The sequence below is a fragment of the Antechinus flavipes genome, chromosome 1 (genome assembly GCF_016432865.1).
Source record: "Antechinus flavipes isolate AdamAnt ecotype Samford, QLD, Australia chromosome 1, AdamAnt_v2, whole genome shotgun sequence".
In the NCBI taxonomy this organism is placed as follows: domain Eukaryota; kingdom Metazoa; phylum Chordata; class Mammalia; order Dasyuromorphia; family Dasyuridae; genus Antechinus; species Antechinus flavipes.
Genome location: NC_067398.1, coordinates 350,282,301 through 350,296,002, shown reverse-complemented (window position 1 = coordinate 350,296,002; position 13,702 = coordinate 350,282,301). Strand labels below are relative to the sequence as shown.

The 13,702-nt window shown below is 36.6% G+C and overlaps 1 protein-coding gene across 4 annotated transcripts in view; it reads right to left on the bottom strand.

Moving 5' to 3' along the window:
• Nucleotides 1-11,476, bottom strand: part of TXNL1 (thioredoxin like 1) — a 45,706-nt gene extending 34,230 nt beyond the window's left edge. For 2 of the 4 annotated variants that reach the window (XM_051969587.1, XM_051969588.1), the window contains exon 1: nucleotides 11,041-11,476. In XM_051969587.1, the coding sequence (XP_051825547.1) occupies nucleotides 11,041-11,138 (98 nt within the window). In that variant the 5' untranslated portion in view covers nucleotides 11,139-11,476. The remainder of the gene's footprint in view (nucleotides 1-11,040) is intronic. The other 2 variants (XM_051969590.1, XM_051969589.1) reach the window with 2 other exon arrangements.
• Between the last annotated feature and the right edge of the window lie 2,226 nt (nucleotides 11,477-13,702).

Below are 13,702 nucleotides of genomic sequence, written 5' to 3'. Positions count from 1 at the left end.
CTGAAAAGGTGTACTTGAATCTAAGACAGCAGAGTACTTAAGGCTAAGTACCTACTCAATGTGAGATAATGGTTCTATAAACATATACTGAGATGAGATGGTGACCTGCTGGCTTTCTTCATGATTGCAAAAGGTTGTGTTGTGGTGAGGTAATCTTAGGGAAGGAATGGAGTGCTGAGAGAGAAAGTCAGAGCCTCTCTGCCACAGCACACTTAGCAGGGAACACTTCAGGCTCCAGACTCCAGCCTTGCCTGCCTCCTTCACTTCTTCTCCTAAAGAGCAAGGACTTTGACTGATCCTGAGGCCCTCCAGAGAACTAGCCCAAACATTACAAGTTTTCATTATTCATTCTGAATATTTAGCTTTAATATATAATTCTATGTACAAATAAGCAAAATTTATTTTAAAACTACCTCCTTTCTAGTGATTTGGCAACAAAAGTATATTGGATTGTAGTTTATGTACCAGAATCAAGGAAAACAATGTAAAGATGAACCTTGTACCTAAATGTAGAGGTCTTCCAGAATCTAATAGTCAGGTCCTTCATAAAAGAAATATATAACATGGATAAGAAGGCACAGATAAAAATTTCTGGATGAGCTGCAACCAGATCTATTCAAGGGAACATAAACAAAATCATGGATAAACCAAGGTTATATATTTAATGATACTATGCTACAAATAAGAAATTATGAAGAGGATGGCATAGGGCCCAAAATTTCCAATTTACAATAAAAGTCAGCCAATATCACTTTATTAGAGAGTTCCTGATCCCCTCTATTGACATACTTTAGAATCTGAGATGTCCTTATTATCCAGGGTCTTAGTTTTATAGTGTCTGATACCCAAAGACATAGAAGAGACAAAATAAAATGTAAAAACTTATTGACAGATCTTGATTTTGACCCATCAGGAGGCCAGAAATGGTGCATCTGCATGAGTGCTCACAGGCTGGGCAACTAAGCGGTCATAAGATGGGGTCCTCCTCATGGTATACAAGAGGTACAAAAATAAGTTAGGGGATTTTCCATATCACTTCATGACATCCCATCCACAATGGGCATGGTCCAAAAGATAAAGTAAAAGAGGGTAAAGGCCCCTGATCAGTATTCTTGTGGTTAGGCAAATGAACCTTGAAATTTTTATAACAGATTCTTGAACAGTGAATATATATATAGCTTGTAGTTTAATGTTAGGGGCCTATTATCTATCTTATCCCAAAATATATGTAAAATATGTATTAATTTATATAAATCCAATACCAATATATAGTTGATTGGATTGACTAAATACATATTAATAGATAAGCATTTCACTCTAATCATATACCCCAATGGAATCATATTAAACTGATTAATACTTACTGGAGTAAAAGAAGGGTAGAATAAATCATTCCACTTATTGTATTAGAAAAATTTGGAGATATATATGAATTGATACAAAGTAAAGTGAGGAGAATCAGAAGAACAATTTATACAATAACAATACAGTAAGAACAAACTTTGAAAGCTTAGGAACTCTGATTAATGAAACCAACCACAGTACCAGAAGACTTTTAAAGTCTAGATAGATGATGGATCCAGTGTGGAATGAAAGGCTTTTTTTTTTTTTTTTGACCTAGCCAATGAGTGAATGTATTTGCTTGCAAATTTGTAATGATTTTGTCTTCCTTGCTTTCTCAATAGGTGATTGAAGGTGGGAAATGGAAAAAACTTTGAAACTGAAAATAAAATTGAATTTAAAACTGCTTTTAAAAGGAGTCAAAAGTAGTTTATTTACTACAAAAGGCAGATATGACTAAATTATTGGTTCTAAAGCAAGAAGGCTTCCTTTATAAACTTATACTAGTCCACTAAAACAAGCCCTGGAGACCTAGGTTCAAATCTTAGCTTCTTAACTTACTATGTAACCTAGGACACATCGCATAAATTCTTCAAGCCTATTTGCTTTCTGTTACATTGATGTTTTGTTTTTACATTACACACGTTTATTTATAGATTACTTCCACTTCCTGAGAGGTTTCCTGAAACAAAGTGAAACAGTTAGGTACAACTAATTACAGTAACCTCATCTGAAAGTGCATACATTTCACATCTGAAGCACACCCTTGCCCCAAGTAAAAGATTATAGGGATCTAGTTCTCTGTGTGTATGTTTCTATCTCCTTCTCTCCATCTCTCTCTCCCTCTCTTCCCACAACACCCCCTTCTCTCTTACCTCTCCCATCCTATGGGGGGAAAAATATACCAAATAATATACTTCTTATAAATAAATATGTATAGTCAAGCAAAACATATTCTATTGGGGAATAATATACTTCTTATAAATAAATATGTATAGTCAAGCAAAACATATTCTCTTATAACTATACACACAATGTCTCATTTTGCAGTTTATCATCAGTACTCTGGAATCATAAATGGCTATTGTACTGATTACAATTCTTACAAGCTTTCAAAGCTTCACAGCTGTTATATTTTTATCGAAATGGTTATCATATTAATTTCTAATTCTGTTCATTTCATTCATCAGTTAATAAGTCTTCATTTTTGTTATTTTATAATCTCATGTTAGAGTATAAATTGTTCTTCTGATTCTGCTTCTCTCTGCAGCATTTCCTTTAAATCTATCTCTTTTTTTTTTTTAAAGCATTCCTTTCTTTAATTTCGTAATTATTTTTTTTAATTTAATTTTATTTAATAATAACTTTGTATTGACAGAATCCATGCCAGGATAATTTTTACACAGCATTATCCCTTGCAATCACTTATGTTTCGTTTTTTTTTCCCCCCTCCCTCTCTCTTCCCCCCCCACAAGATGGCAAGCAGTCCTATATATGTTAAATATGTTGCAGTATATCCTAGATACAATACATATTTGCAGAACCGAACAGTTCTCCCGCTGCACAGGGAGAATTGGATTCAGAAGGTAAAAATAACTCGGGAAGAAAATCAAAAATGCAAATAGTTCACATTCATTTCCCAGTATTCCTTCTTTGGGTGTAGCTGTTTCTGTCCATCATTTATCCAATGAAACTCAGTTAAGTCTCTTTGTCAGAGAAATCCACTTCTATCAGAATACATCCTCATACAATATCGTTGTCGAAGTGTATAATGATCTCCTGGTTCTGCTCATCTCACTTAGCATCAGTCCATGTAGGTCTCTCCAAGCCTCTCTGTATTCATCCTGCTGGTCATTCCTTACAGAGCAATAATATTCCATAACATTCATATATCACAATTTACCCAGCCATTCTCCAATTGATGGGCATCCATTCATTTTCCAGTTTCTAGCCACTACAAACAGGGCTGCTACAAACATTTTGGCACATACAGATCCCTTTCCCTTTTTTAGTATCTCTTTGGGGAATAAGCCCAATAGAAACACTGCTGGATCAAAGGGTATGCACAGTTTGATAACTTTTTGGGCATAATTCCAGATTGCTCTCCAGAATGGCTGGAAATCTATCTCTTTTTGAAATCATCTATTTCCTCATTTGTTATGTTCTCTCATATTCATATACCAATATGCCATTCCTCAATGACTGTAAGATCCTTTTCCTCTTTCTTTAATAGCAGTGATATTCCTGGGTCAAAAGACACACTGTTATTTAGTAACTTTTCTGTATAATTCCAAGTTGTTTTTTCAGAATAGTTATACCCATATACAGATCCAATAATAATGCATTGGTATGCCTGTTTTCCCATAACTCTTCCAACACCTATCATTTTTTTTAAATGTCATCTTTGTAACTGATGAGTATGAGGTAGAACATGAGGATTGCTTTAATTTGTAATTTTCTAATTAATAGTAATTTGGAGCATATTTCATATGACTATACACAGGCTGAGTATCTTCCCTTGAGAATTTTGTGTTCATTTCTTTTAGACCATTTACCAATTGATTCCTAACAAGGGAAAAAAAACATGGTCCCAACAACATAGCATTTCCACTCCTGTTATTGTCTGCTTGCATTTTTGTTTTCCTTCTCAGGTTATTTTTACCTTATTTCTAAATCCGATTTTTCTTGTATAGCAAGATAACTGTATAAATATGTATACATATATTGTATTTAACATATATTTTAACATATTTAACATGTATTGGTCTACTTGCCATCTAGGGGAGGGGATGGGGGGAAGGAAGGGAAAAAATGCAACAGAAGGTTTTGCAATGGTCAATTCTGAAAAATTACCCATGCATATGTCTTGTAAATAAAAAGCTAAATTTTTTTTAAAGATGGTCCCAGGGAGTTCATATTCTAATAGGGTAGACAGAATATAAATAATTATGTACATACAAGGTACAAACAGTGTAAATGGAAGTTATCTCAGAAGAGGAGGAGGAGGAAGGAGATCAGGGAATGGGAAAAGGTCTCTTTCATAAAGATTTCAGTACAAGTCAGCAGCTTCTATAGAACTTATATAATCTTAAAAATTGCCTAGAGCTGCGACAAATACACAGGGAATGGCTCTATAACCTGAAGAAATCATTTAACATCTTAGTACCCCAGATAACCCTTTAACATTATCACTTAACAGATTATCAAATATTCTCCATTAATAGAGGATTAGACTGCTTCCTATACCAAATGAAATATCATAGAGAAAAGGAATAACAAAAAAGTATTATTACCACAACTACCCTGCTCTGTGTATATGTTTATATATGAGAGAGAAATGGAGAGACAAGGATATGGTGAGAAACTGAGAGATAACAAGAGAAAAGGAGAACAGAGAGAAACAGAAACAAACAGAAAGGCAGGGACAGAGAAATAAAGAGACAGAGATAAATGGAAAGAGGTTGATATATAGAAAGCTAGGCCTGAATCACAAAGACCTGATAAGGAAATTGAGATCCTGGCAGTGGCTTGCCCAAGATAACAGAGAATAAGCAGCTGAGCTCAAAACCCACTACTAATACTAGGCAAGTCTTTTAATCTCTCAATGCAGGTAAGGCTATAACTGGGAAAAAGACAATACATCATTGGGAGTTCTCAGTATAAAAGCAATCACAGATCCAGTTCCCAAAAAAAAGGAAAGGAAATAATTTATCAGTATCCCAAAACTATAGGGATAACAACAATAGTTTACATTTACACAGTCTATAAGCTGATAAGGTTTTAAAACTTTATCTTACTCTCTTTGATTCCTCTAATAAGGATCATTCATTTTACAGGACAGAAAACTATAATCAAGAAACTATTCCATTTGAAAGTCCTGAAAGCTAACATTTTCTGTTAATTTAGCTTAAACTTTAAAAATAATAATTTTTAAACTTAAATATATGAAACACCGGTGTTATAAGAAATGATGCGAAGGATTGTTTCAGAGAAACTGTATAAGCAGATATAGAGTTAAAGGGAAGAACCAGAAACAGTTTATACAATAGCCAACTTTAAAAGACTGAAGAACTGTGATTACTCAATGACCAGCCATGATTTCAGAGGATCTATGATGAAGCATACTACCCACTTCTAAAGATGATGGATTCAGGGTACAGATTGAGAAATTTTTCAGACATGGACATTGTGGGATCTTGTTTTGCTTGACTACATATATTTGTCACAAGAGGGTTTTTTTTCCTCTTTTTTTCTAATGAGGTATGGGGAGTAAGGAGGAAAAATGAATTTTTGTTAATTGAAAAAAAATTATGCATAAATAAAATCAAAATATCTTTTAGTAGAATTAACTGCTATATTAAATTAAGCTCACCAAAAACTATCAAAAACATAAATTTAGAATGCTCTAATAACTTACTCATATTCAAATAGGACCCACATTTTAACTAGATTTTCATTTACACAAAAGACCAAACTCCAGAAATGAAATCAAATTCTACTCACTCCTAACAAAATGTTGGTGGCAAGGTTTCTGTATATAAACATCCTCATAGAAATACCAATTTTTTCATGCTTTGAACTGGCAATATCACCACCAAAAGTTTCTCTTATCAAAAATTTCTAAATGTTTATTTTTTTTCCAATATGAGAATTAAAAGACAAAACAGGAATTATCCTAACAAGGATAAGTAGGAAAATTAAGCTACATCTATTCCCTGTCCTTTTTTTTTCTTCTATTAACTTTCCTAAACTGCAGAAACAAGATGATTGAAAATGCCCCTTAAGAAATAGAGAATAAAGATGAGTAGGGATAGGAAGCAACTATGTCTGTTTAATCTTTCTTGCCTAGACTAAAGCTCTAAATCTGAACTATGAAGGATAGGAAATCTTAAAATATTTTTTAAAAAAGAAACAAAGAAACAAAAGTAACACATTATAAACATTTGTATTAGAAAAGGGAAGGGAAGGGGAGCAGACGTAATTTAATGTAAAAACAAGGATCTAAAAACAGAGTGGGGAACCAATCTCTTTCAGAAGATTTAAAGACTCTAAGACCAAAAAGAAAAAAAAGGAGGTAGAGCAGTCAATACTTAAAAGCTAATCAAGAGATAAGATTCTATGCAGAGATGAGGAAACATGCTTGTCTTCTAAGAAAATGATGACATAGATACATAAGCACTGCTAGGTGAAAAATCTCACCAGACAAAAGAGATAAAGGGTAGATGGTTAAGTTCTTGTTAAAGGTTCCAAGGCAATTTTTTGAATTTATTGAAAATAATGAGGCTTACTATTTTCCTAGAGCATTTTTTTCTAAAGTATGACAGAGGATCTTCAAAGACTTATTAAAGTTGATAATAATTCCCCATTTCTGGAATCACATGGACACAAATTACACCATCAAAAAGACTACAGGTGAAAGCAAGATTATGAAGATTTAAGCAAGAAATTGAAGACTGAAGAGTGATTGTTTTTATCACTGCCATCCTCCCTAACACAACCTCTTCTACATTTTCCTATTTCTAAAGAGAGTACCATCATTCTTCAAGGCTCTGCTATCTTTTGATTCCTCACCCCTCTTATCCAATGGGGTCAACTAAGTGGGAAAGTAGAGAGAGTGCCCAGTCTGAAGTCAGGAGGACCTGAAATTCAAACCTAGTCTCAGACACCAGACCAGTTACTTAACCCTGTTTGCCTCAGTTGCTCTTCTGTAAAATAAGCTGGAGAAGGAAATGGCAAACTACTCCAGTATCTTTGCCAAGAAACCCCAACAGAAAATCGGTCATAACTGAAAAGACTTAACATCCTAATACAGTTGACAAATTTTGCTTAAACCATATCTACTTCATTTCTCAATTCAGATACCTTCTCTACTCAGCTACCATCTTAGTTCACATTCTCATCCTGTACTACTTGTGCTTTGTAATAATCTCCTAACTGGTCTCTGCCAAAGTGACTATCCTTAAATTTAACTCTCGTCCACGTTACTTGTACTCTAACTTAAGGCACTTCACAATTTGGTCACTATCTATCTTTCCAATCTCATCATAGGTGTCTCTCCCCACCAAACTGATTGCTCTGTTCATCATACACAAACTGTATCTTCTATCTCCATGCCTTTATATTGACTCTTTTATACCTGACATGCATTCTCCTCAATTTGTGCCTTAGAGAACTCCTTCTTTAAAGATGAAGCTCAAAGACCACTATCTACATGAATCCTTTTTGATTCCCCTAATGCTAATGCCCTTGACTCCCTAACTGCCTTGTATCTATTTTATGCTAGAATATGAGCTTTTTTAGCTACAAGGTTATTCTTTGAAGTTATAATCCCTGAATGCAAGGGATAATGCTGTAAAAAAATTACCCTGGCATGGGTTCTATCAATAAAAAGTTATTAAAAAAAAAAGTTATAATCCCCAACACCAGCTCTGTCTGGTACTTAATAATTACTTCTTGATTTGAATGTAGTGATGAGGGACCTTCAATTATACAGACTAGTGAATATTCAAGCCAAAAGATAAGTAACAAATCTTCTCAGATTGCCTTAATAGGAAGAAGTTTCCCAACAAGAACTATCTGTTATCAGTAATGTCAAACTCAAATAGAAAGGGATCTCAGGTCTCCTTGCTGACTTAGAAACCTATAACTGTATGTTGTATTGTATTTTTCTTTTGTTAAACATTTCCCAATTACATTTTAATAAGGTTCTGGCTGTACTTGGGAGTACTTTGGGCCCTCAGCCTTGAGTTTGACTTCCCTATTTTCATTAAACACATTCTATCTGTTGTTTCTAAGCTTCTGTCTGAACTTTTACCCTGGAATGCTCCTGACCTGGAATGCTCTCTCCCATATCTACCTTTTAGAATCCCTTCAAGGTTCAGTTTAGTACATTTCCATCTTTCCTAATTCTCCCCATTATTTTGTGTTCTCCTTCATTCCACTTCCAAAGATTTTTATAAATACTGGACTTTTTTTTCTCTGTACCTGTGGAATGTAAGATCCTTGAAGGCAGAGATTGTTTCCTCTTGCCTCAGATTAAACATTAATAAATGAAAACTGAATTGTTGAGCTGAATTTTTTCTGTTTAACCCTACAGGACAACAGTAAGAATAAATGAAAGTTGCAGAGAGGCAGGTGTCTATATAAGGCAAAACTAATACTTAGCACTATCTGGATAAAATTGAACCTCCAAATTTGAGATTTTGTGATTCTATATTGAACGTATTTAAGCAATTATCTCTACTGAAGTTTATGAATATTAAGGATTTCCTACTAAGTAGATTTTTGAACTTAAACATTTCTAAATTAGTTTATCAAACTTGTCTTTAATCTGAGTTTTCAGAAAAGATCCAAATTATTCCATGCACCAAAGCAAACAAGCCAGTAAAGGACACTTAATAATGTAATGCTATTGAATTCACTGGTCAATATATATAATATTCAATTTAAACAACTTTAATTGTCTATGGGCAAAAGCAATAAGCAAGGCTCAGGATATAGATTTTTTAATAAAGTTTCTTCCTTCAAAATACTTTTTTCCTACTGGATGCATTTCAAAATTTTATGGCACAAATTTTCTATTAAAAAAAATATTCCATAAGTAGAAAAATTTTTGTCTGTAATCAAAAATAATTTCCCGAACATCTAACATTTCCCTTTCTCCTTACTGAACAAAAATGGAGAATCATACATTTACATCAGGTATTCTTAATCTTTTTATGTGTCAAAAACCCCTCTCTGGCAGTCTAAGGAAGGCTTTGGACCCTCTTCTCAGAACTGCTCTCAAACACATAAAATAAAATGCAAGATTACAAATAAAACCAATTATATTTAAATAGTTGTGGAAATATATATTTTTTTAAAGTCCACAGACCTCAGAAGTTATTAACCTCTATTTGGAGACCCTGGGGTCCAACTCTTCCATTTTAAAGATTAGGAAACTAATAATCAGGGAGATTAAATGAATTCCCCTAAGATCTAACAATGAAAGAAATTTGAACCTTTGCCCCTAGAGTCAAGTACTTTCCACTGTATTCTCCTCACTAACTGGGAATTGAGTATTCCTATGAAACAAACAAACAACAAACAAACAAAAACCTGTCACTTCTGTTTCAGCCAAAGTTTATGAAAATCAGTTCTTGTAAAGATGCAGGTACTATACCCTGGAATTTGTTTTATGGAATACTTTAAGAAACCTGATGAAGTATGTTACTGGAAAACTCAATTACAACATACTGTGGTTACTGATAAAGAGTCCTGGAAGTAATGTGTCTGAAATTCAATCCTACTTGTCTGAAATTCAATCCTACTTGTCTGAAATTCAATCCTATTTTATTACTACTTTAAGGATAAAATTCCACCTCAGCAAACTCAACTTTCAATTTATAGTTTGCTGCCAGTTCCGCCACCAAGCTGTAGGGGGCAGAAGTTTCTACTTCAACTTATCACCTACTTTCAAAAACTGTCTCCCTCTAAGACTGCCATTAGAAATCATTTCCTGTTAACAGGATTAAATGAAAGTTAATACAAAGTTTTACTTGTCAGTTTTGCTAAAAATTCTCTCTTTCAACTGATAGTAAAAGGTTTAGTCAGTCCATTTAGTATATTTATATGTGAAAAGTCACTAAACCTTCACTAAACATTTCAGAGAATAACTGACACATGAGTATAAACCGATAAATTCTTAAAGAAATATTCCTGTTCACTAAAAAATTTCCTTTTTAAAGGCCCCATTTCTACTTCTGTTTTAGCGATGGAATATGAAAAAAATCAGTCTTCTTGGAAAAACGGATAGCCTAGATTAGAATTTGAATCTTATACAATAAGAACTAAAAATCTTATTGACTTGGGGTTTGCTAGTGAAACAATTACACCATTAGTTTACATTTCTAGGCAGAATAGAAAGGAATAGTCCTTTCGAACAGATATTCGAAATCTAAGAATATTTAAGAGCCTAGAAAAGATCAATACTATCTATGCTGACTTTACAATAAGCAAAAGGATACATATACATAGAACTTGGCAAAAAATTCATGACAAATCTCACATGCTAGTAAGGACAATAGATAAAATAGATTAAAAAAAAAATAGATAAAAAGAATGCCTCAAGGATGCTTTTAAGTGACCCGAATCTTATGTTGTTGTTGTTTGTGTCTTGGACTCCAGAGTTTACTAAGTCTATGAAACGCTTTCCCAGGATGTTTCAAAAAAGGTCGATAAGTAAAATATATCATCGAGCAAGTTCAGATACCTTGAATTTTGCGTGGGTCATGGACTCTTGTTAGTTTAGTGAAGTCTATAAAACCCTTCCCGAGATGTTCTAAATGTTACAAAGTTAACCAATTATATTAAGTTGTCAAAACATATTTTTAAAAACCAAGTTTTAGAGAGCCCTGGGAAAGAAGCCCGGACCCAAACCGAGAGGGAAAGGGCCTGTGGACCTGTCCCGCCGTGAGGCATTCCGCGACTACTCCCGGTAGGGGAAAGGGAGCGAGAGGAAGCCCGGGCCCGCCCGGAGAAGGCGGCCTCGGGCGCGGGGAAGCCCCGTGTGACAGCCGGATTGGAGCCGGGAAGCACGGGGACCCGGGCCAGGGCCAAGCAAAGAATCGTAGCTCCCAGGAGAGGATAAGGGCCCCGGGACGGGCTGAGGCCTAGCAGGAGGCCTAAAGCCCGGGAGCCGGGCCGGGGCCGGGGCCTCACCCTCTCATGGTGAACTTGACCACGGCGAGTCTGGAGCCCGCGCCGCTCAGCTCCGGCTGGAAATCTGGGTCGGTCCCGACCACCTTCACTCCCACCATGGTCGCGGGAGGGGCCTGCTGAGAGCCGAGGCCACGGCACCACCGGCTTCCGGACCAAGGAGGGAGGACTCCCCGGGGAAGCGGGGACGGAGACGCGCTGACGCCGCGACAGATTCTCCTCACCGCGCTCGACGTGCCGAGTCACGCCAGGGACGGAACAGGCCGGGGCGGGGGGGTGGGGGAGAAGGGGAGCGAGGGGAACGGGATTGGGAAGGTGGAGAAAGGGGCGGGAAGGGCGGAGAGAGCTGAGGTGGAGAAAAAAGCGTGGGTGCACCCAGCAGCCACTGCGCGGGACAAGACACTTCACTCCACCTCTGCTTTTTCCCTCCTCCCCTCCCCGCGTTGGGGTAGGCGCGACCTGCCGCCCGTCGCGGGAATAAGCGTCCGCCTTCTGTGCGTCATTTCCGTGCCGCCCTCTGATTCCGATCCAGAAAGGGAAGCGCTTCTCCCCACCTGCACAAATTACATCCTTACCTTCAAACTCACCGCCCACCGAATGTCCAGCTGCGCAAGCGCAGAGAATAGTGTAATTTGGTCAGGTGTTCATTTCACTTAACTGTATTGATTCTTAGATGGGGGAGTCACATCCATTTGATTTGTCGTTATAAGGCTCTATTGAGAGATGGTTGCCCTTGTCTAACGTCAAAGTAGTTGGACGCTATACATCAGAAAAACTTGAATTTAACGTATACTGGCGATCTTGGACAAGAATTACTTAACTTCTCCCGGCTTAAATTTCCTCCTCTGTAAAATGGGGATAACCACAACCACAACAACAAACCAAGTTAAGAGCTTGTAGGTCCCTGGATTTAGATAGATCTAAATTCAAATCCAGCCTCCCTATAGCTGTGTGATCTTGGGCAAGTCACTCAACTTTACCTCAGTTTCCTCATCTGGAAAATGAGTCGGAGAAAAGCATGAGAGTGAAAAGTAATCTCCATCTAAGTCAATAAAAATTTAATCCAAAAAAGATGGAACAACATCAAGAAAATACTGAGTTCAAAAGTGTGTCTTAACCACCGCAGGGCTTTTCTCCCTAGCTGCTTAGATGCCGTTCGCTGGGTCCTCATCTTATCCATCTAAACTTTTCAAAAGCCCAAACCCTAGTAATTGCCCCATTCCAAAGGAAAACCAGAAGATGGCAGCAGAGAGCACATGCAATTCTAAGGATTCGTGGCAGAAAAAACAAGAGAAACTCAGCAGATACAACCATCCTAGGATGGCATAATGGCATCACTAGAAATTATCTCTTAACTGCAGAATCTAATGACCCTTGCGGAATCTTTATGCTTCTTAACATTTCTGCAGCCTTTGACACTGACAGTTACCCTCTTTATAATACTTTTTTCTCTCTAGGTTTGTGTCACATTACTCTTTTCTGGTTTTCCTATTGCTTAATGACTTCTTCTCAGTCTCCTTGGATGTGTCTTCCTTCAGATTGTTTGGCTGTCCCCCAAGACTGTTCTGGCCCCTCATCTTTTTTCTCTATATACTATTTTAAGTTGGTGATCCCAACAGCTTCTGTGGGTCCAATTATTATCCTCATACAAATAAACTGTCTGACTCCAGTCTTGTATCTCCAAGTACTTACTGGATATCTCAAACTGCATGGCTTCTAGATACCTCAAACTTATCATTTCCAAAACTGAATTCATTATCTTCCCCTCCCCCCAAGACCCTTGCTTCTTTTTAATTTTTCAGTTATTTTCAAGGGTACCACAGTCCAGTCACTCAAGCATGTACCCTAGGTGTGATCCTTAACTGTTTATGCTTACACTCCCTATATAGTTAGTTGCCAAGTTCTATCAATTTTCCTCATATATATCTTTTCTCTCCCCTGACAATGCCATTACCCTGGTACAGATCTTTATCGTCTCATTCCTAAACTATTGCTATAGATTTTCAGGTCAGTCTTTCTACCTCAAGGATCTCCCCATTCCAAGCCATTCTCCACTCAGCTGTCAATGGATCTTAAGTGCAAGTCTGACCATGTCATCTGGCTCAATAAACTTCATTGGCTCCCTATTAACTACACAATCAAATAAAATATTCTCTGATCTTTAAAGCTCTTCATAATCAAATCTTATATTTACTCCTTTCCATATACTGTACTATCCTGTGACATTGGCCTCCTTGCTAGTCTTCCCACAAGACACTTCTGTGCATTTGTCATTGCCTGTTTTCCATTCTTGAAATTCTTTTCTTTTTTATCTCTCCCTTTTGGATTCTCTGCCTCTCTTCAAGTACCAGCTAAAATCCTACCTTCTACAAGGAGCCCTTTTCAATTCCTCTTAATGTTAGTGTCTTCTCTCTATGAATATCAATTTATTTTTTTATATATCTTGCTTTTACATAGTCATATGCATGTTGGTATCCCCATTAGACTGTGAACTCCTTGAGAACAAGGACAATATTTTTGCCTTTCTTTATATTTCCAGCTACAGATCCTGGCACATAGTAAGCACTTAATAAATGCTTATTGCCTTGACAATCATAATCCCCTAAAAGTGACCTTTTCTCCTCTGGCATGCATGGGTGCACATGTAGAACTTGCATGTCATTTC